The sequence below is a fragment of the Marmota flaviventris genome, chromosome 11, assembly GCF_047511675.1.
Source record: "Marmota flaviventris isolate mMarFla1 chromosome 11, mMarFla1.hap1, whole genome shotgun sequence".
NCBI classification, from domain to species: domain Eukaryota; kingdom Metazoa; phylum Chordata; class Mammalia; order Rodentia; family Sciuridae; genus Marmota; species Marmota flaviventris.
The window spans coordinates 32493064-32517455 of record NC_092508.1 but is presented as its reverse complement, the minus strand read 5'-3'; the positions used below and the strand labels follow the sequence as shown (position 1 = coordinate 32517455).

The 24392-nt window shown below is 35.7% G+C and overlaps 2 protein-coding genes across 3 annotated transcripts in view; one reads left to right on the top strand and one right to left on the bottom strand.

The window, feature by feature from the left end:
* Fam117b (family with sequence similarity 117 member B) overlaps positions 1-14551 on the top strand; it is a 91284-nt gene extending 76733 nt beyond the window's left edge. The window contains exons 5-8 of one of the 2 annotated variants that reach the window (XM_027941871.2): positions 2815-2958; positions 4666-4891; positions 6656-6776; positions 10619-14551. In XM_027941871.2, coding sequence (XP_027797672.2) covers positions 2815-2958; positions 4666-4891; positions 6656-6776; positions 10619-10937 — 810 coding nt within the window. In that variant the 3' untranslated portion in view covers positions 10938-14551. Of the gene's footprint in view, positions 1-2814; positions 2959-4665; positions 4892-6655; positions 6777-9301; positions 9476-10618 lie in introns of those variants that run through there. The other variant, XM_071618895.1, reaches the window with a different exon arrangement.
* Positions 14552-21033: 6482 nt separating this feature from the next.
* The window catches only part of Ica1l (islet cell autoantigen 1 like), a 67551-nt gene continuing 64192 nt past the window's right edge, over positions 21034-24392 (bottom strand). The window contains exons 11-12 of the mRNA XM_071619366.1: positions 23448-23525; positions 21034-21568 (exon numbers count right to left, since the gene is read on the bottom strand). Coding sequence (XP_071475467.1) covers positions 21453-21568; positions 23448-23525 — 194 coding nt within the window. The 3' untranslated portion in view covers positions 21034-21452. The remainder of the gene's footprint in view (positions 21569-23447; positions 23526-24392) is intronic.

The following is a 24392-nucleotide window of genomic DNA, read 5'->3' as shown; positions in this document are numbered from 1 at the left end:
GAGACCTTTTTTAATCTATGAAGCTTAGCAAAAGTTAAGAAAAAATAAGCCTAGTGTTTATAGTTTGGTAAAAAATGCATTTTCATACAATGCAGATAGAAGTGTAAGGAATAAAAATATTTTTTTGTTCTGCTTATGTTATGGATCAAAGTCCTGAAGATCTCTCCTGTTTTTTACACCAAATGTTCCTCTACCAACATATAGCTTGTTTCCAGTATTTGTGGGGATAATCTTTTTCTGTATGAAATATGAAATATGTATATGGTCTGTTGTACATGTATTGATTTTTTATTAAATAAACATTAGGAAATAAAGGAAGAGTGTTCTTTAACTCTATGTTTTGGCAAAGCATCCGGGTATGTAAGGCTTAATTCCAATAGGAGGAATAGTGAATGTTAAGAAATTAGGTGTGTGTTTTTCCTCCAATCCATAGTATTTTTATTTTGGTTTGAGGAAAGAGACAAACAAAAGAAATGTAAGAACTACATTGAGTATTAGCTTTATAGTTTTCTGTTGGTAAATTTGCAAAATAATTCTATCATTCATCTTCTAAAAGTCTTACAAGTGGTCTTACCTTGCAGATTACTCTGTGTACTTGAAATTTGTAGTTTAACTAACTCCAGGTTATATTACAAATTTAAAGTTTTGTAAATTTGGAGTGTGTGTTAAAGTTTTATTTTCCACCAGTACTTGACCTGTGACACTGATTGTGATTTAGCCACTGGCCAAGATGGATGTAGAGTTGTCACCACTTAAGAAAGCTGAAGGGGATATAATCAGGACACATAATCAGAATAAAATAGGCCAAGATAATAGATCTATGGATATGGCTAGCCTTTTTCTCAAAAATATCATTTTGGAAATTATTTACAGTGAATCAGAGATCTGCACGGTAGAATATGGCTCAAAGATAAAGGAGTTGAACCTTCTTTTTTTCCCCCTGGTACCAGGGAGTGAACCGAGGGATGCTTAACCATTGGGCTACATCACTAGCCCTTTTCTTAATATTTTATTTTAAGATAGTATCTTGCTAAGTTGCTTAGGGTCTCACTAAGTTGCTGAGGCTGACTTTGAACTTGCGATCCACCTACCTCAGCCTCCCAAGCTGCTGGGATTATAGGCGTGTGCCACCACACCTAGCAAACATATTTTTAATTTTATAAATTTTCTTGAAAAACAGAACATGTGTACTTTTCCATGTTCTTTCCTTTGGTAGTGGATGCTGAGAGTGAAAGAGGGAAGTGAAAAAGGAGATGGAAGTAAAAAGGAATAAATATGAGAAGCTTAAGAGTATAATGAGGGGGAAAAAAGGGAAAGATGAGTTAGACACCATATGTAGAAGTCAATAAATGAGACTTGGGAAAAATGTGAAAAGACAACATTATTTAAGAAAAAAATATGTAATAGGGAAAATAAAAAGTTAAAATTGGAGCTGCTTTTTACTGAGCATCCATACCATTACAGGCCAGGCACAGTGCTAGGTGTCCCCTCATTTCATCCTCAAAACTATGAGGTAGGCTGGTAGAGCACTTGTCTAGCATGTGCAATGCCCTGGATTTGAACCTGAGCACCACAGAATAAAAACAAATCACAAGGTTGGTTGCTGTGTCCCACCTTGCAGATGAGGGCCCAATATTAACCCAGCACCAAGAGGTGTGCTTCAGAGGACAGTTTCCCTGTGGCCTACTTTTTTTTTTTTTTTTTTAATAGTACTGGCAATTGAACCCAGATCCTTGTGCTTGCCAGGCAAATGCTCTACCACAGTTACATCCCCTGTACTCCTTGACTTTTTTCTCACAAATTTTCTGTGAGTTACAAGTATTCTTATTGTGTTATTCTGTTGTTATCATTATTAATTTTAACAGTGAATGAGAGTAAAACTTGAGAAAAATAGACTCAGTGCTAAGTTCTGAATCAGATAACAAAGTTGTCCATTGAATGAAACTAGTGATAATTTACTAGAGGCCCTGTTAATCTTTGTCTCCTTTAGCTTCCCTGAAAGAGATTTTTCAAAGAAACTTTCCTAATTGAAGGATGGATTAGTTCCCTTTCTTTAGGAGATAGCAGGACAGTGTGTAAGATGATCTTCTAACATACTGTTGCAAAACTTTGGCAGATAACTCCATAATGCTTGTTTCATATTTTATTTTGAGTATCTTATCAGTAAACCAAATAATATCCTATAACTATGTAATTATGTTTCTTTTGAGAAGTAATGCTGTGATAATGAAAACATTTTAATTTTAAAAAATTAGATACAGGCTTTGGAAAAGAAGAAAAATGCATTGTATCATTTTTTGAACAAAACACATTAAAAATCATCCCAAAAAAGCTACAAATGATTAAATTTCATAGGAAAGTTATTTTCAGTTTTACAGTCTTGCTGCTATACTTTGGAAGTTGTTGATTTTCCAATCAAAATTTTTTTTTCTTTTATAATAACTACTTTTTATTTCTTTCCTGAAATATAGATCATCATGGTACTTAAAGTTATCTGAACTGAAATCTGAACTCTGTTACAGTCATGAAAGAATTTCTGAGATTGACATTCTTGTAATATTTTCCTTTATCCAATTCCCTTTCCAGTTTATCATGGATGTGAATAAATTTCTAAAATTCTACCTTGATTGTCTTGGATTTTGGCATAAATTACGTTTCATGTGTAACTAAGGAGCAGGTCTGGTAACTCACTTTTTGTTAGGCCTGTAACTTTGGTTTGTTTTTTAATTATGTTAACAGGAAGTATATTCAATCTAGAGAATTAAAAAGTAATGTTAAACTTAACTCTTTTCTTCTCTACCTCATTTTCTTAAGGCTCCTGTTCCAAAGAGTGCCCTTATTCCAGTAATTCCTATCACCAAATCAACAGGTTCCCGGTTCCGGAATAGTGTGGAAGGACTGAATCAGGAGATTGAAATAATAATTAAAGAGACTGGGGAAAAGGAAGAGCAACTTATAGTAAGTAATCTTGTATCTTAAAATCACCCTTACACATGAACTCTTCTAGTTATTAAAAAATTCACAATTTTGTTTTTCATATTTACTTAGGTTTCTTGCTTTTCATTCAAAGAAATTGAAAAATTATTACATATGAAAAACTCTGACCTTAACAAGCATTTGGAAATTTTTCATTTCTTTGCATGTTATAGAGGCAACTGATCTGATTTAAATTAGGATCCTTAAACAGAAACTGCTTTTTATTCATCTGTATTTAAAAATCACAAGAGAAGCAATGTATTTATCATTAAACAAAGATTTAGCTTACTAGTTTAGAAGAAAGGTTATAGGACAGTGAATACTGTATAAGCATGAAAATACCAGTTCCTTCTTGTCAGTTGCTGTTTGTTTTTGGTTGACATGCCTGGGTTTACCTTCATGAAACACCGGTAGAAATTAGCTTACCCTTTTTACTAGAATGCACAGAAAAGGGGTTCATGTATAAAACACCATGTGAAAATTTACTATTTAGACTTTAAATACCTCTAAGCCTCTATTATTCAGTGAGGGAATTATTAGGGAGCCAGAAGTAATAAGTTTTTGACGTTTAAGATCCTCTTGAGAAAAAAACTATTAGTTTAGCTTCTTAGAGAAAACACAACTCACCACAAACTCTCTTCCATTCTGTGTGAGCGGTTACACTTTCCCTGATGTAATAAAAGTAAATTAATCAAAGGTATACAGGGAATTGGTTATCCTGCTAAGTGAGCCACACAAACTTTCTTCTGAGTGTTTCCTTGATTTCAATTCCCTGTAATTAGCATTGCTTTGATTAACCTTTCCTTCAATGAGGAGGATTTAAAAAAACAAGCCAGGTGTGGTGGTGTACATCTAGTGGCTGGGAAGGCAGAGGCAGGAGGATCTCAAGTTCAAAGGCAGCCCCTGCAACTTAGTAAGAACCTGTATCAAATTTTTAAAAGAATGTATAAAAAGGCCTGGGGATGAGAATGTAGCTCAGTGGTTAAATGCCTCTGGATTCAATCCCTGGTATCCAAAAACCCCCAGGAAAACTCTTTGCATGATGTGTGCAGGAGGAGAAAGGAGGTCAAAGGGCCTGTCATCATCACTAGTTCACACTATGGATAACCTTTTCCTCTTTTTTAGGGAACCAGATGTTACAGCTGATTTTCTCCTCTTTTTACTATGATTATTCTTTATAATTTTAAAATAATATTAAGGGAGTTTGGGATATAGCTCAATGGTAGAGGGCTCACTAGCATATATGAAGCCTTGGGTTCATTCTCCAAAATAAACACATACATACAGGCATCTATCCATCTGTCCATACATACGCTTAGGGTTGGGGGTATTGCTCAGTGGTGGAGCTGTTGCCTGGCATGTGCAAGGCCCTGGGTTTAATCCCCAGTACCACAAAAAATAATAACATTTAGTACTAGGTAGATAATTCAGTGCAATTTATATATACACCAAGCATTGTCTTCCTGCTGTGTGCCAGAATCTGGGAAGATAATTTTTTCACCCAGAATGACCAGTGGGTAGAGTTTGATTAGTCTTGATTTCACTAATGAGCAGCACAAAGATACAATAATAGGAGAGAATTTGATTTGTGAGTTTCTGGCACTTCAGGAAAGGTTGACCTTTGGTACATAGCTGATGAATTTCAAAATCATTGGTAAATATATGTATATTTTTAAATTTTTATAATAGCCACAAGATATTCCAGATGGACATCGTGCACCTCCCCCCCTGGCACAGAGAAGTAGCAGCACACGTAGCATCGACACACAGACCCCTGGTGGGGCAGACAGGGGAAGCAACAACAGCAGCCGTTCTCAGTCTGTGTCCCCCACCTCATTCCTTACTATCTCTAACGAAGGCAGCGAGGAGAGTCCTTGTTCAGCTGATGACCTGCTTGTCGATCCCAGAGATAAAGGTATAATACTGGTAGAATTTGTCACTGGATGATGGCTGCATATCTGTCACCTATGCAGGCTTTCACTCTGTTCATTTTCTATCAGAACACACACACTGGATGCTGCCCAGAGTAATGGTGGCGTCAAAGCACAGGTTTAAAACCATGAGTTTGCTGTGGTGCTTAGGTGATGGTCTAGTTGACTGGGTTTATGGGTTTTTATTTATACTTTTAAATTTTTTTTTTGCACTTGTTAATTACAACTTCCTTGTTACTGAGTAAATGAACATTTGTTCTATAGAGCATTTTGTTCTCTGTCACCTTATTCTTCATGATGTTATTACCTTGATACTTGTTAAGTAAATGTGAAGCCTTCAAGTTAGTGATTTTTAGGATCTGTATTTTTGATATTTCTAATAAGTATTACAGTGATTTTTTAACAAAAGAAAGATGAGTGTTTAAAGGAAATCTGAAGTGAAAAGTTGGAGGATACTTTATACCATAAAAATAACATGGAGACAGAAACAGTTTGAATATTAAGTACAAATGTCCTACCTTCTAAAACAGATATGATAATTTTATCTATCTCTATCAGGGCAATATTTTGTTAACCCAATTCTAGTTACTATATGCACTTGAAAGCAATAATATGACATTTATTTGTAAATTCTGTTGTTCAGTTCAGTAGTTACTTATTTAGAACTCTCTACATTACCAGTATGTTGAATGTCCTAAAATGCCTCATTGTTATGACTAGACTAGTCATTACTACTAATTGCCTAAATCATTGAAAATACAGCAAGTACAGAAGTTGGAAGATTTGCTAAAGTCACTTCAAACTCTGGAATATTATTTGAAACTTTTTTTGTTATCCTCTAGGTCAAATAGATGGCTATTAAAATGTGTCCCTTGGTTTTTTTTATACTTTCTGCTTTTGCATGTAGGAATTCCATAAATTATGTGTTCTGATTTGTTTAGAATTTTAGGAGACTAGTGAACGGTTGGCTTTTTTGAATTTCTTTTATAAGAAAAAAAGGTCACAGTGCTACTGCCAGCAAGGAATTTGTAGTTAACTAACACAGATTAAAAATTTAGGACCATTATGTAACATATCAGGAATTCTAAGTTTTATAATATAAGCTGAGGACAATAGCATTGAACAGGAATATCAGAATAATGAATATCAGAGTAATTTGAGAAAATTTCAAAATATTTGTGGCAGACTTTGAAGGAAATTTTGGAAAAATGAATAGATTTGCCCTTTTAGGTGAGGGGAAGCTTATAGCAAAGGAAGTGTTTGGTATATATTGGCTCTGACTACCTGGAGCAAAGACTGTGACAAGAGGAGCAGAGAGATCAAGTTGAGAGACTGAAGGCAGGCCAAGAGTTGTTGATGGTAAGCAACCATTGAAGAACCATTCCAGACACTCGTGCTGGGAAAAGATGGAAGTAGTGTTTGAGTGTATTTCTGTGAATAGAACAGGAATAAGGCAGCCAGCTAGATTAGTGTTCAATACCAAGGATTAAGTGATTCAGGCCTAGGCTATAATTATAAATGGAAAAGAAGTAAAAATGCTGTATTTGTTTATGTATTTATTTAATAAACATTAATTACACATCCCTTTTAATAGGGGTTGTGTTAGATATTGGGGTGACATTGATGAATAAAGCACTGTTCCTGCCCTCAAATAGTACATGTGTAGGGGAAGCCAAGAATAATTAAGTATAGCATGATAGTATATTTTTGTTGTATTTCTTAGTAATTCAGTGTGTCATTTCTTGCAGAGAATGGGAACAACTCTCCTTTGCCCAAATACGCAACCTCACCAAAACCTAACAATAGTTACATGTTCAAAAGGGAACCTCCTGAGGGTTGTGAAAGGGTCAAAGTCTTTGAAGAATGCTCGTAAGTATCCCCTTAAAAAATTTTTATTATGAGAATGTTCAAATAAATTGAAAGAACAGTGTAGTCATCACCCACATATCTTCCACCCAGATTATGTGATTAACATTTTACAATCTTTACTAAAAGAAACCACAGTACTCCAACTTAACCTCAATACTATTGTCATACTGAAGAAAATTAACAGTAGTGCTTAATACCTTCTAACATCCAGTTATTATTCAGATCTCCTCAGTTGTCCCCAGAATATTTTCTGTGGTTGTCATTTTTGCACTTGTATCCAGTCAAGTTCACACATTGAATTTAGCCACATGTTTAGTCAAGAGAGACCATGGAGATTTCACCTAGTGCAAGTCCCTTATTTCTAGGATTTAAGTCCACTTCAGTTTTTGCTCACTTTGGTCTCCAGTTCTGTAAACACTGTAAACAATTTTTAAATACTTTGCCAATATAGGAAATAATTCTTTTACTTTATAGAATTAATTATGTTATTATGATGAAGATGAGGTAAGAGGCAGGGTTTTTTTAGTTTTTGTTTTTTGGAGATGTGGAAATAAACTCGGTGTCTCATGCATATTAAGTACATACTAAATCTGTACATAGCAAATACACTACTGAGCAAACTCCCAGCTCCAGAAACAGAATTTTTATCTGTAGCATCTAATACCCTTCATATTTTATCTTAAATATTTGTGTTGACTGGTACTCCAGTTAAGTACTTCCATCTTAAACCCATATTTCACCCAGAAAGATACAGCCTTGTGTTTTCAATAACTGAGGCCTCTTGCTTTCCAAGTAATAGTGATGGGTGTGTGAGATAAGCACATTAGAGATGAACATTGTTTGGGGATAAGATGACAGTTCTTGCCCCTTACTCTCCAACTCACTGTGGCTAAGAGCTACCATTTTTGCTTTTTCTTACTGTGAAAACTAAAAGTACAATATGGAGGTAGTCCTCCAGTTCACCCAGGTTGAATTTTTTCTCTCATCAACATCTTGGGCATCCTTTTGTTTCTCTTATGTACTGTTCTGTCGGTGCTTCTTTTAACACAAATTCTGAATAATCTCGTCACACAAAGAGCACTGTCTTTGAATCCCATCAGCTCCTCTACCAGGAAACACCAGCTGTCAGTCTCTTATCTGCTTCTGTGACAGTAATTAAAAAATCTTGTGTTAGCAACTGCTTATTTTAGTCCCCCCCCACCCCCGCACTATGTCAGTCTATAAGTTTTAACTGATGCCAGCAGAGTTTAAGTATTTTTGCAGATTTACTCTGTGCATCCCTGCATCACAATCTCCTGGGGAATTTGTTGAAATGGCAGATTCACAGGCCTTAACACAGGCCTAATAAATCAGCAAATGTGGCAGTAAAGCCTGAGTTCTGCATCTTTAAGCATCTCAGATGACTTTATGCTCAATTTGAAAATGGTGGCTTAGACCTTTTCATGAGAGTTCTTAGGAAGTGGGATTGTTCTAGGACTAGGGGGTGTAGCTCAGTGATAGAACATTTGCCTAGCCAAGAAGGAGGGAGGAAGGGAGGGAGGGAGGAAGGAAGGAAGGAAATGACTTTGAGTATTTGTTATATAGATTAGTGTCATATGTTATCTGCCTTAACACTATTACATGAGGACTTATTGAACTATTTGTATCTCTACCATACTTTGTATCTCATGGGAGAGGGAAAAAAAACAGAAGTGTGTTTGTGTGGATGGATACACAGATAAAATAAAACAAGGTAAACCCTAAGACATTACATGTTTTATGGCATATGGATCTATTATTAGAAGGCAAACCTACCCTTTTTTTCAATATAATGTTTACTATTTTACTGGTAGAGATGAACATAAAGATAAAGAATGTGTAGCACACAAAAAACTATTAATATTTTAATTATGCTCCAAAGACTAATTAGTAGTAGTAACCTAAGGGCAGATTTTTTAGAGGTGATTTTAACCTTCTGTCAATAAAACAAGTTACTCAAGAGTTTAAAAACATTAGTCTCTTCTTGTCATAGCTATGTCAAAATTAGAACAAAACCCAGTGGACTCACAAACATTAAACTAAGGTAGTAGATTATTGCTTCTAATTTAAAAGTTTAGCTTGTTTAATTATTGTTTCAAGAATACTCTTACTTTTGATTTAAAGTAGTAACTCTGACTTGAACTGCAGTTTGGGATTGGAAAGAGGTTATCTCTGGTTTCTAGAAATCTGTTTACTTGAAAGAAAATAGGTAGTTAGATTTGGGCGCAAAAAGGCAAGACCACATTTTGTTGTCTCTACATACTCTTTTTGATAACTGCACATATGAGAGCCTTGCCAAATGTACTCAGTAAGTTCTTTTTAATGAAGTTAAATATTCTCTTGCTTGATCCCAGCTAAATCCTTGACCTCAGACTCATAGATAATTATGGGCTCTTTGCAGTATAGAGGTATCTTTTAGTTATATCTGTGTTGGAATAACTGCTTAAGGAAAAATAAAACTTTAAAACCAGCTCTGATTTTCTCTTTTAAATTTACTATGTCTTCAGCTTTTTTATTAGGAACAAAGTGATGACTGAGTTGGGGATTAAAATCAAGAGCAACACTGAACTTCACCATCCTTCAGCCAATTCCCCCAAATTCCTTACCCCTGCCCTTTGTGCTCCCAGTTCCTTTCTTAGTAAATAAAGAACTTAATCCCAAAATCCTTGGTACAGACTGCAGGTTCTCTTTCCATGGCTTCTCCCCTTTTCTCTGTCCCCACCCGCTCCCTCAATCTATGGGAAGGGCAGCACATCAGACTGGATGCTTAAGAGAGCCCAGAATAGTGTCAAACAAGAACCTTTCAGGAAGGGCGACTGGGGAGTGCAACTTGATAAAATGAGGGCTCCAGGAACCTGGGCTACCAAAATGGGGCCTGGAGCCAGAGAAAGTATATCCCCTTTGCTGGTTGTTTTGTTAGAGTTATGTGCTTATGGGGTCTCCATGAATCAGGGCACACACTTTTCTCTTTCCCTTCCAGTTTATGGCTTGAAAACACAGATGAGTCCTGTTTCAACCTAAGTGTTCATTTATTCAGGTTATTCCATTCTTGATTTCACTTTAATTTTGTGTCACTTCCATGTTGTGTTAAAAAAATTAATTTTTTAAGTATTTTTAATTTTTATGGAATACCATTAATACCAGAAATCTACTTTTCAACAATTTGGGATAATTTTCAAGATTATCTGGGGACAGCGAAGAATTTTGCTTCAGTGAAAACTTCGAAAGCCAAGGACTATTATTTTGATTTTGCATTTACATTGTGTAAATGTAAATCATGGAAACCATCGTAGTCAACTCAGTGAATTACTTGAGAGATTCTTTTAAGAGCACTTGAAGAGAAAACACATGCCTGTCAAAGTTTAATCCTTCAGTGGGGGAACTTAGTAGAAGGTAGATATTGTGTATCATTAATTTCCTTGTGTTCTCCTTTCAGAATAGTGCAGACTTTGGAAAAATCATGGTAATGGAACACATTTTTATCTTTAAATATCTGGCTTTTCTTTAGCTTTAGGAAATTATTCCTCTTGGTTATCTCAGGTCTTCCTTGACATGCAGTTGGTCATCAGCCTGAGCCCCCCACATGGTAATAGGGCTGTCAAGGAACTGAACATGAGTGATGAATGGTGCTCTTCTGGGATCTAAGATACGTATTTTGAATTATGCCTAAAAACACTTGGGTCCTTGACATTTGAAGCTTTTCACATAGCTTCAGTTTTGTGTTCCCTTTATGTATCTATGAGTTATCTGTTTTTAAAAAAATTAAAGAGGTTTTTTCCAGTGTTAAGTGACTTAATGTATTGGGTTGTCTGTTCTGTGTCTAGACCAAAACAACTTCATGAAATTCCAGCCTTCTACTGTCCTGACAAAAACAAGGTGAATTTCATTCCTAAAAGCGGTTCTGCTTTCTGCCTCGTCAGCATCCTCAAGCCACTCCTTCCCACACCAGATCTTACCCTCAAGGGCTCTGGCCACAGCCTGACAGTCACCACTGGCATGACAACCACTCTGCTTCAGCCCATTGCTGTGGCCTCCCTGTCTACAAATGCAGAGCAAGACCGAGTCTCCCGAGGAACCAGTACGGTCTTGCCATCAGCCTCCCTTCTCCCACCCCCAGAACCAATCGAGGAAGCCGAAGGATAGGCCCCAATGCTTCATGGCCATGGTTCTGGAAAATGGAGAACCTCCTCAGATCGCTTGACTATGATGGCAGCGTGGGCTCCCAGTTGGCTGTGACATGCTCCAGCTTTCCAGTGATAGTGAGGCTTCTGGAAGAGAGCAGCCCCTCTGACTGCTCTGCCCCACTCAAGAAGGCCAGCCCTCAGTGCTTAGCCTGCTTTTTCTTAAAGCACTGAATGAAATAAGAAAGTCTCATTTGGAAGGACAATATCACATTGTTTTTGTTTTCAAATTAGACTTGTTTAAACACACACACACACACACACACAAAATCTGATCCCTGAAAACATGATTCCTGAAGGGAGACGTGAATGATGCTGCAAGAACCATCTTTTATATGAAAATGACTATTTTATAATGCCAATGTTACATTTCTGAAACGTAGCAAACAGGATGTTCAAAAGATTCTTTGGTGGCCTCTGTTTCTTGTTTCCCTTTCTAGATGTGTACTTTTCTCAGCTGTTTTCAGCTTTGGGACCAAAGGGATTGTTGACATTTTCCCAGCAGTCTTAATCTCATGACTATGTTCTTCTCCCAAATAAGAATTGATAATAAGTAAATGCATTGAGCAAGTATATATAAAAAGAGATACAAAGCAATATTCGTACATTATGTGATTTATGTTTTTTGATGTCTAAAGTTTGTGCTTTGGGTGAAATATTTGTAAAACTGCTGTTTTCTTCACTTACTGTACACATTTCACCATGTGGTCAGAAAAGTTATAGTCTGAAGATAAATGCTTTAATATGTTCTCACCCATGTTGGAACTTGGTTTAAGAGTCGTGAGCCAAAAGGAAAACTACCCAGTGTTAATTGCTAAATAGGATTAAGGAGCCCTTTGGTTTTCTGTGAAGTGTGTATTGCGCTATTGCCCTCCTTTGCCACAGGTGTCATTCTGCCTTTAGTCATCACTGTATCATAGTCCCAAGAGACCCTAAAATGGCTGTGCATGGATTTCCTCCTTTGCTTTTGTGATGTTGTTGTCTTGTGGATTTGGTCAGGGTCAGTAGTTTGCCAGGAGTGTAATCCATTGAATAGTGATCCTTAGCCACAGAACCTTGAGACTGACTTTTTCTTTATGGTGGTTGGCACTGAGATTTATTGCCTACAGATTTTGCTAGTTTCCTCTCAAATACTCCACACAGTGGAGAAAACAGATAAGAGCTTTGGAGCATAAACAACACTCACCTTGAAAAATCCATACTGTTTTGGATTTGGGCTCATCCTTAGACAAACCTACTGCCAATATCACAAGACAACAGTATTTCATTTCTGGGTATGTGGTAGTAAAATTAAGGAGCAGCTCTGTTTGAGAAATGAATTTCAGCAAAACAGTGTCAATTAAAAAGCATCCTTTAAATATCTTCATTTACTATGTTATGATGCAATAAGTTACTGTTCCTATACAAATTATAGGCAGAAAAAATTTAAGTCCTCTTTGCAAAGGGTTACTGTGTCAAAGGTTAATATGTCAGCTTGTCCAGACAAATTCCATCAAGGAAAACCTAGTGGTAGCAATAAATCTTCTGAAAGGACTTTTATTTGTCTACCTTTACACATCTAAGCAATTTAAAATATGCCCTATTAAGTTTAAAATGTATTTAGGTAAATCAGATAATTGCAAACATTTGAGATGAATCTGTCAGGTTTTAGTTGATAGGACTGATGAATTTGGGTACTTTTTCCATCTAAAATTTAATTTACTAGGAACTAGTAAATTGTGGCTTTTAAATCAGTAAAAACTCAGTTATTGGGGGTCTTAAATTTTCTGGTTGGTTGGTTGTTGTTGTTGTTTTTTTTTTGAGTACCTTGATTGTTTGCCTTCTTTCTTATGCCTTTTGACTTTGCTCTTTCACCAGTGAGTATCTGCTGTATTGGAAACTGAAATCAGGTGAGTTGATATGAATCAGGAAGGAGGTAGTTAAAAATAAGGTTTTGGTTTTTTTTAAACCACCAGGTTTTGTTGTTGTTTGTTTGTTTTTACCTGAATATTGTTAAATATGTGTTCTTTCCTCCACCTTACACTTCTTTCCTTTTCTATCTCCAAGGGTGTTTTACAACAGAATGTCACTTTGTTAACAGTATATCTTTTTTATATTTGTCAAATTCACATCTTTCTGTAGAGTTTCAAATATCCTTAATCTGAAGTAATTAAAATCAGAGCAGAAGAGTTGTCAGATTTACTATTAACTGTCTTGTTAATAGAACTTCTAGTCTAATGTTTGGTTGTAAAGAAAATGTGAAATTTACAGGTAAATTAATTGTATGACAACCAGACACATTCCCTGGTTTGGGCATAATGCAGCTGAGATTTGGTGGGGAGAACTTCCAAGGTACAAAACAACTCTGCCAGTGCCAAAGGGCTAATTTTTAAGCATATAAGCTTTATCACATTCTTCAAAAATATTAACTGTAGGTCCATCTGGCTGTTTTATTTAACCCTTAGTTACTAGGTGGTTCATTTCTTTAAAATGGGTCTTATCTCAAAGAATGCACAACATTTTATCCTAAAATTACAATTCATGATTATTGTATTTTTTAGAAAAACTGAACAGAAAGTAAATAGAATACCTTCAGTGGGTATGTAATTTTTTTCAAATTAAATTCACTTTCACTGCAGAAAAAGAAAACTGGGTGGCATGTGTCTTTCAGCAAAAGGAGCTATTATCTAGTTATTCACTTTGTAGGTCTTAATTATATTTTTACTCTTAATTTCTTTCTTGTGATGATAAAACATATTTACTGTTTCTGATCATGACTAAGTCTATTACTTATCATGGCTTTTGTGAGCAATTATGTTTTAAAAATACCAGTTTTGCCTCTCTGGTTAAATATGGTGAATGTGGATGCCAAAATTATTTTTTAACCAATTTCTTCATTTTGCTTAAAATGTTTCATATACTTGGAACCACAGGCCAAATCAGCCTTTTAGAAGGTGCTATTGCTCACTTTGGAATATCTGGCAACACGAAAGGCAATTTTTTTTTTTTTTTGAATAGTGGTTTTTCACTGCAAGAAAGTATTTTTAAAATGGCAGAATTTATAGCCTTCTCTATGTGCAAGATAATGACTAAGTTGTCAGGATTTTATTTTAAGGAAAATAAAAGAAAAATGAAAAATTGCCATTACTAAATATACTTTGCAATTCTAATCTTCACATTCATTCCTTAATGCTTGTATTTTTAGTGTTTCAAAATTGGACCAGTAGAATGCTGAATTTGCAAAAATAAAGCTAATAATACTTAACTCTGCACTTTAAGGTTTACGTTTTGCTCTGCCTAAATGAGTGATAAGCAGAGTAGCCCTGAACAATATTTTGTTTATACAGTCCTGTTGAAGAATATAATTTATGTTTTATAAGCTCTGCATCTTTCATCTGTTGACGCTGTGTAAATCTTTTTAAATGCAATTTTTAAAAATTTTGTTTTCTAACAAAATTCTCCCAAAAAGAGCATTTCCAATGGTAATAGATATTGTTACTATGTACTTATGTATTCCCTGTACCTGAACACTTGTTGCTGCCTCACAAGAAAATAGAACTTTTATGTTAAAAAATAAAGTCTGTTCTTGAGAGTTTTTTTCCTTTGTATTTTTATGAATAGTGTCTCAAATTAGATTTCTTTTCAGACATTTCTAGTCTGACATCATAAACAGTATGTATGTTGTTTTTCACAAATTGATATTTACAAAAATGTGTTTGTTAAGCAGCAGGTTCCCTGGTTACCCTTACTTGCTCTAGAACCAAAGGTATCTGATCATTATGGTAGGTGCTAAGCAAACATCAAAATGTAAGCACACCAACAGATATATTTGTTTACAAGTAATTCAGTACTTCATAGTTTATTAGAGATGATTTAGCTGAGTAGTCGGTTTCATTTTAAAGTACCTAAAGAGGGTTTTTCAAAATTTTTTTATTAAATCATACTCTTCCTCTGTTTCAGTGGTTTATATATACAAGACAGTTGTTTGGGGTGAGGAGAGCTGGTTAGATGAACCCAATTAACAGCAACCTGTAATCACTTAGAAAGCCCAGGTATGTTTTACCTGAAAGTAATTTGGTCATCAAACCACTGCATTATAAATTTTTAATAACTGTTTCTAGGCTGGGGATGTAGCTCGGTGGTAGAGTACTTGCCTGGCATGTGAGAGGCCTTGGGTTCAATCCTCAATACTTCCAAAATAAATTAGAGACACACAAACACACACGTACGTACATACTCACACACCCACATAATTTCTAAAGGAAAAAGTTAACCAGAATTTGGAGATAACTAATGTATATAATTTATTAGTACCAAATGCAAGGAGAATCAAATTGGCACACTGTTTCTTTCCTTTGGTCTTCTTCACTTCTTTGAAGAGGTTGAGAGGAGCAAATATGTGAAATACTTTTGATATTCTCTTCATAGCGTTTTCCTGCTAAAGTATCAAATATCAGAGTTTTTTCCCTTGTTAAGATTAGGTATGCTTTTTAAATATTTCTGAAAATTTATAGTAGGACATGGTATGACATCATACCAGTAAGTAAACTTTGCATCTCTATGGTTCAGTGTTTTTCAAAGTGAAATGAATTAAATGGGTCCAATCAACTTTTTTAAAAAGGAAGCAGGATAGAAAACAATATATTCATATAAAAGGAGAGTATTTTTTTTTTTGTGTGTGTGTGTGTGTGTAAAACTTAAAAGAGATCCTTACACATGTACCAGATTGTAATGTAAAAAGTGTGTGTTACTTAGGATTATAATTAAAATGATAGGAAAAATATTGCTCTAGATACAACTTCTGTGATGGTCTAGTATCATAATGCAGAGAAGAAACTTGGAGTCTTCAAGACATTGTCTCCACTTCCTTTTATTAGTATTTCCAAAACTGCTGGTCTTACTAAAACACACAGAATACTTGTCTTTCAGTTTTTTTTTTTTTTTTTTAATGGTATCAGAGATTGAACCCAGAGGCATTTAACCACTGAACTATAAATCCCCAATCTTTTTTTTAAAAAGAGATGGGTCTTGTTAAGTTGCTTAGGGCCTCAGTAAGTTGCTGAGGCTGCTTTTGAACTTTGGGTCCTCCTGCCTCAGCCTCCCAAGCTGCTGGGATTACAGATGTGTGCCACTGCAACCAGCCTCAGTATTTTACATCTTCAAACTAACAGTTTACCTCCATAAATTCACCAATGTGGATTAGTCCTGCTTAACCATCATATTTTGCAGAAGAGCATCATGGAAGTTGTTATGCTAGAAAACAGGAGTGTAAGCACCAACTTTAATCCCGTGTCTTAAGCAGCTATTTTTGAGATCATTCAGATGATTCAATGAGAAACAGAAGGTTCTGGATTTAGGGGCACAGTTTGGGTACCAGTCCAGGCTCTACTGATAAATGACCATGGATTCAAGGCAAGAAACAACTCTCTTTGTACCTTAGTTTTCCTATATTTATGTGATGAAATGGTGACAATAGTGCTGTCACTTAAATTGAGTGGTAAATATGAAAATAACTTAAAAAACTACAAGCAAACATTAGTTATCTTCCCCTGTATTTTGCCAGGTAAGTTTATTCATTCCACAAAAAAGCCACGGGGTTTTGGTCATCTCAAGTCCCATAAAATGGATTTTAGCTTGTAAAGCATAATATACTCAAGGTGTTGACAGATTGTACTAAAGATTTAAAGATTGGTAATGCTTATGAATAGCTTGCCAGGTGCAAGCACTTGTTACAATAAACCTATGAAGTCAGGGACTGCTGTTTTCACTGCCTTACAACAAAACTGGAATTAGGTTAAGTAACAGACATCTGGAGAATATCAAAGCGTGTTTTTGAATGAAGTCTGACTCCAGAACTCTTCTTAACCACTAAGCCTTGTGCTCTTTATTCTGTACCAGTGACATTGGTAAAATATAGGTCTTAGTATCATTGCAGATTGTGTCATTAGGTCATTGCCCTGTTTGTTTTCCTTTGTGGTTCTCTTTGCTCTAGGTGCTGGCAGCCTTGCTCAGAAGGCCAAAGAAAGGAAACTGGTTGGGCAGTTCCTGACTAAGGAATTTAGTGACAAATCCTCAAATGCTCCACCACTGAGCTACATCCTTAGCTCTTCTAGTTTTTAAGGTTGCTATGACTGCATAAATTAAATTTTTTTTTAAATCTGGGGAGAGATTTAAATTAAAGAGGTAGAAACTAACTACAATCATTTTTGGTAAGTACTTTCCTTTGCCTGACTTGTTGAGAAAGACCTGAAGGTAATTTTTATTTTATTTTTTTAATTTTTTTCCAGCACTGGGGATTGAACCTGGGACCTTGCACATACTAGGCAAGCAAGCGCTCTACCACTGCACTACATCCCCCAGCCTTAAAGGTAAATTTTAAATCTCAACATAGTCTGTCCATTTTGGGGAGCAAAGACAATGAAAAGGCTGGATCACAGTGCAACAAATGTGCCTGAATGTACTACAGAACATAAAATATATGGTATTAATTGTGATGTTAATAGCGTTTTCTTTATGCACAGCAAGGCTGTAGGTATTACTTTGAAATGGGAAGAAAGGAACTTCTGTTTTGACTTTTTTAGGTGGTAGTAAGGTACGGTCACAAGAGGAGATAGGAGAGACAGAAAGCAAAACAAAAACAAAAAGGTTTAATCACAGGTCTGAAAGAGACAGTCACAGCACACCAAGCGGGTCACCTGGGAGACAGCACCGTCGGAGGGGAGGTGCTTTACCAAGCAGGTGGAAACAAAGAGGCCAAGACGAATGGGCAAGTACCTTGGGAGCAGGAATAAGTACACCAGAAAAGGTATGAGGGGATTTCAGTGTGTAAGTATTTCTAGTAATGGTCATGAAGAATAGGAAACGGGGACGCCTGTATCACACTGGTGCACCTGCTTTCCTGGTCCAGGTGCTCACAGCCTGTTTGTGGGAAGGTTGAGGCAGCAAGAAGTTTTAAAGCGTTCAATATAAATGCAAAAATGTACACTACAAAATCTTACCCATTAACACCAGCCCCACCTTTATTTCATCTTGCATTCACTCTTTGGCCGACGATTGGTCTATTTACACCACTGAGTAAAGAACCATGTCTTGACTTGAAATGCCAAGGACAGGGTTGTGTGGCAGCTCAGTGACAAAGCACTTGCTTAGCATGCATGAGGCCCTGGATTCCAGGGCCAGCACTACACACACACAAAAATACCATGGACAGTTTTTATTGAAGTCTCTAAGTCTTCTTTTAAATGGTATGTGAAAGCTAGAAGAATGTATTTTATGTTGGGCTTCTGGATATGATTCTAATAATTTTTCACCCCAACCTGTTTGGTAGGTTTTCTTTGCCATTTAAATTCCTTACTACTGTATTGCTTTCAGTACTACTGAATTAGTGAAAATTGTAAAGTTTTAGTTCCTTCCTAATTTCTATGTTCCAAGATTGTGGGCTGCTTCATTGTTCAGAGGAAAGACTAGAGGGCCCTGCCAATACTATGGATGACAGAAATACCTGGATCGGTTCTGGCACCCTCTTTTTAAAAAATTCCTGCCTTCAGTAAATTAAGTTAAATATTATGGCTTATATTTCATTGGTTACTTCTAGGCTCAAAAGTTTGAGAATTTGTTACTAAAAGTATTTATACAGAGAACACACACTCTTTTGTTTCCCATACCTTAGACAACCCCCCTCAGTTTGAGGTAAATCAGTCTTAACAAGGTCATGAATTGCTGTGGTTTTATTGTCATTCTGAATTCTCTTTTCATTCTTATCAATTTCATTTGTGAAACCCTGGGGTGAAACCCATGTTTTAAAATAGGGAAACAAAAATTGGATTGTATCGAACATTTCAGGAAACAAACTTTTTTGTTTTATGCCACCTTGCAATCTTTATTAAAAGAGGCTCAGAAAAATAGAGCGCATTTAAATTTCCTTTGTTCTATTCCTCGAAGACGTTTACATTTCTAGATGATCTATAAAGACAGTTATGTGAAATAAGTATCCATAGTTGAAATACAAAAACTTCTTTTTCAGTGTGCAAATACTAGAACCTATTTTGTCTAAATAGTATGTTTCTAATCTTTTTTAGAGCTATGTTCTGCAATTAAAAGAAAGATTTAAAAAAAAAATACAAAGTTCCAATGATATGTGATCTTATGCCTTGGTATTCCTGCCTCTCCTATAAACTGTTAAAAAGAGTTAAATTTTAGTTCTGCTGGGGGGCTTTTCTAAGCTTCAATGCATTATCATCTGGTAGAAAGCAGAAGATAGGTTTTTCCCTCACTTAATATAAAAGGTATCCCTTTTGAAAGAGCTAGTCTTGCTCTACCCTAGGTTTAGGATTGATTCATTCTTATTTGAATGAATCTTCTAGATTAAATTTGCTGAGGCAGTTAGTGTTGCTTCTGGGTTAAATGGCAAACTACATGCTCTGTTGAAAAAGGAAACAGCTGAACAACAGAAACCCTTTGACGTTTCAATGTGGGGTCACATTTGCTCTTGGAAAATTGAGGTTGTTATCCCTTCACATGAACTGTGTGGGATTTAAGCTCCTGGTTTGTAGAGACCACTGGTTTTCCAACTCATTGAAGTATCTTTGTTTATACCAGGTGATGGGGACTGCTTTCCATGAATGTGAGAGACATGTACTACTAATACTTGCACACCAATGTGTTAGGCTACTACTGCTGAGTAAGATGGCACAAACCTAAGACAATAAAAATTAGCATTTTTTTGAGGCAATCAAAGTTGAAAGTTAGTCACCATGAGTCACTGTGGGCATAGAATTTAGATTGTGATTTATAATCATTATCTTGGTGATTAAATCTTGGCAAAATAATGACTTCTGCATTCTGAAAATTTTCACTGACTAAAAAGGAAGAATTAAAAAAATGCTTCTGTAGAGATAATAAAGCTCATTAAAAACAGATAAATATAGGAAAAATGTGAAAAGATACTAGGAAAGATTTCATACTTTTTTCCTGAGTCCATGTTTCTGGCCCTCGGATAAGGTTTTTCTGGCCTGTGCAGTTGTTGGCCATAGTAGAGGTTTTCTAGAGAGCTCCTGGGCATTTAACTTTGTATGTAGGCCAGACTGCTGTGGATGGGAGGTGGGCTGCATTTTACCTACTCCAGTCCATTCCTTAAAAATGTTTACCATATACAATGACTTAGACATTACCAGCAGCTTTCTTCTAAATAAGCCTGTTTAGAATGAGAAGCACATGAAAGCTACTGTGAACAATTTAATGAAAAATGTCTTCTTATGGTGTTGCAATGCATTGGTTGGCAAAAATAAAACAGTTGGAAAATTGCCTCAAAACTAAAGGGCAGGGGGGAAAAAAAGGAAATTGAGCGATGTGTGTACAGTAGCTATATTTTCACCAGCTTTCACTAACTTCCATTAAATAGCTTTACCTCCAGAACTTAGGTTCTAAAACTAAGTAATAGTTTTTGCTTAATAGTCAAATAGAGCCTCAGATGATGTCTCCCACAGAAAGGGAGCAGTGCAAAAATAGGACACTCCTCTATTGATCATGTAGAGTTTTCTGTGTCTCTGCCAGAAAATATTCTGGGTTGAATTGTGTTAAGAAATATGGGGTAACTATTGCAAAATGTGTATAAGGATAAGGTGTTTAAAATTGAAGTTTTTAAGTAATTTCAGGAATACCATTGCCAGTTTGTTAGCGAATCTTGTTTTCTTTTCAGGAAGAAAATGAATACTGCATATTACTCTATAGCAATATGTGAAAAATCAGGCCTAAAGATATTTGTACAATGTCTTGAATCTTGCTGCATATTCTTGTGGTTTATGAAATGGGTAGATTTTTTTTTTTCATTTCTACAGAGGATAAGCTTGACAAATTAATCATCTTGCTACTTCCCCCATGAAAATTTAATAAATGAATTAGGGGTGTCCATGATTTTGTATAAATGAAAGGTAACTTTACATTTTAGCCTCCAGATGGAGAAAAACAAGTACAAGTTTCTCTGATTTCTTTAAAGCAAATTGAGTTCTCAAAGCTTACTCTACCTTTCTAATCAAAGACAAAGCTGGTCTGGTGCTATTTTCCACAACAGAAATCCCCTCCCTGTTTTATTTAAAAACCAACCCCAAACCACAACCCAATTTACATGCTGTCCTTTATTCACATATAGAATTCTCATAGCCAGCAGGGCAACTTAAAAACACTTTCAAGAGGAATAATCCCAAGTCCTTTTTGGCAGAATTACCCTGTCATTTTGACATAGATTTTGGTATCTAAAAATTGCAGACTCAGTGGTTTCTAAAATTTTCCACATAGTATCAACCTCTGCAAATCCAAGATACTACAGATATACTTAATCTATTCAAATGTGGACCTTACCATCTGTGTAAAGTCAGCTGACAGGTGTTATATTCACCAACACCATGCTTTTGTGTGTGGATTGCAATATAAACCTTTTCACAAAAGCAATATGTTGCAAAATTGATGTCGCAAGACCCCCAAAATGACATTATAATTTCAGTCAAGCATTAAGAAGTTCATCATCTGAGTGTCCAATGGCATCTGGATTTGAAAGTGGATCCAAGTCTGCAAATAGATTGAACCAGGCTGACATGTCTTGGTTACCACTGTTGGGGGCTATTAAAAAAGAAAAAAGGAAACACATCAAAGAGTTTCAACTTTTTGAAGTCATATTTTTGTCCCACATTTATAATTATTTAAATTATAATGAAGTAGATTATTCTTTTAAATAAAAAATTAAACTGACCATAATAATCAATTATATTTCCTTTAGGATAAATTAGCAAAGATAATGCAGATACTTTATGCTTTACTGATTCTACTAAAATTGAGTAATTGCATACTGCCCTGTGAAAAGACTTGAGAAGAGTAAAATGGCAAGCAATAATTACTACAGTCATTTTAGAAACATTTAATTTTAAGATAATTTATAGAAGGCTCTATTTTATTTATTTATTTTTATGTGGTGCTGAGGATCGAATCCAGGGCTTTGCACGTGCTAGGCAAGCGCTGAGTCACAACCCCAGCCCCTAGGATAAGGTAACGTTCTTTTCACAGGACAACAGAGGAACAATTTGAGCACCAAAATGATTACATAATGACTAGGAAACATTGAAAAACCATGAATCTATACTGATAATAAATGGGAAAGAAGAGAGGTCTCTTGTTTATAGCAGAGTAGTGAGAACCAATGAAGGAAATAAATTATATCAAAAGACTTGAAAATTCGATCTATAAATGAATAGATTACCAAATAGGGTGTACCCACTCAATGGAATGTTCTTCAGCCTTGCAAGCCTGTCCTACATGTGCTACAGGATGAATGAAACTTGAGGGCATTATACCAAATGAAATACCTGGTCACCAAAAAGCAGATTGTATTATTCCACTTGTATGAAGTATCTAAAGTGATCAAACTTACAGAAAGTAGAATGGTGGTTCCCAGGGGCTCAAGGAAGAGGAAACGGGGAGTGTTGCTGCGTGGGTACAGAGTTTCAGATTAACGTGATGAGAAAATTCTGAAGACTTGTATTCATACTCATGTGGACATAAATTATGGAACTAGTAGTGTTAAAACTGGTTGGGAGGGGCTGGGTTTATGGAACAGCGGTAGAGCGCTCGCCTAGCATGTGCTAGGTGCCGGTGCGAGCCTCAGCACCACATAAAAATAAATAAATAAAATAAAGGTATTGTGTCCAACTACTACTAAAAAACACATATATTTTTAAAAGATATTTATTTTTTAGTTGGACACAATACCTTTATTTCACTCATTTATTTTTTACGTGGTGCTGAGGATCGAACCTAGGGTCCCGCACATGCAAGACAAGTGCTCTACCGCTGAGCCACAACCCCAGCCCCCAAAAACACATATATTTTTAATGGTTGGGGATGGGTACAGCACAATGGTAGAACCCATGCTTTGGATGACTGAGGCCCTAGGTTCAGTCCCCGGCAATACAAACACCCCTAATTAAGATGGTAGTCATCTTAAGTGCTTGAATACATTCTTTGCCAGTAGGCATCCTATAATCAAAAAGCATCTTCTGGGATGGGGGTGTAGTGCACAGCAGAGTGCTCCTCTAGTGTGTGTGAGGACCCAGCACAGCCAAAAACAAAAACAGAAAACACATCTTTTGGGCTGGAGATATAGCTCAGTTTGTAGAGTGGTTGCCTCACATGCACAAGGCCATGGGTTCAATCCCTAGCACCACACACACAAAACAAAACACATCTTTTATTCCTAATGGTATATCAACTGCCAAGGAACCTGAAAACAAAATATAACAGATTACAGTTCAAAAGTTAGTATACTATGACAAGTTCACAATTTCTAGTCTGTGCTTTCAATGTGAAGGATAGCTTTCATTTTAATACTAACTCATTATTGACAAAATATTTTTCTGAACAATGTGAGGCAAAGACTATAAAAGTGATCCTTTCTAAGTTTATCCAAATTCAACTGTAATGCAGTGGGGAAAAATAAAGAACTTACATCTCATTAATTTCTTTGGACTCTGTGAAGGCACTGGCAGGTTATCAGTATGTTCTGATCCTTCTTGGGAGACCCAGCCTAGGGGGAGGGAAGTAAGAATTATCTACTGCTAACCAAGTAGGAAGTAATATCAGAAAAACAAGAAAAGGTAAAAAAAAAAAAATCTTCCAGTCTTTGTACCAGAATAAGATTCTGTAGTCTAAGATTTAAAAAAAAAAAATAAATAAAACTAAAAATTTATCTACAATTGTATATTTTATTCAATCATTCAAGTTTAGTCCCAGAGAGAATTGTTAGACATCCTTATATTTTCAAAGTGGTTTGAAATAAATATGTAGGTTTTGGGGTGGAGGAATGAAAATGAAGAAGGTACAGAAAGATGTTCAAAGCAATTGGGAAGAGAGGGCCTGAGAATTAGAATGTTGAAACCTATAATATAGTTATACCCTTGGATTTACTAATTCCATTCCTAGAAATTTATCTTAAGGAAATAAGATAAATTTTCCCTTTTAAACTAGGGAAAAAGTGCATGCATGGATATGTTTATTACAGCATTATCTGTAATAGTGAACAAACAGAAACAATAAGGAAAAAATTCATCCAGATTATGGCACATAAAGTAACAAAGCACTATGTAATTTAAAATTATCATTATGGAAACTCCATAGAGCACAGGGAAATGTTTGCTACAACATGGAAAAATATTTATGCTTTAATTGAAACGCAGCACTAGAAAGAATTTAGATTATCCTACCTAGTCCTTCCTTGTGTAAAAGAGATCATCTGAGGCTCGAGTAAGATGTTTTGATTTGAATGTCCCCTCCAAAACTCATGTTGAAATGTAATTGCTATGGTGATAGTATTAGGATGTGGGACCTTTAAAAGATGGCTAGGTTGTAAAGACTCTGCCCTTTTTTTAAAAATTCTAATTTGTCAATATATGAC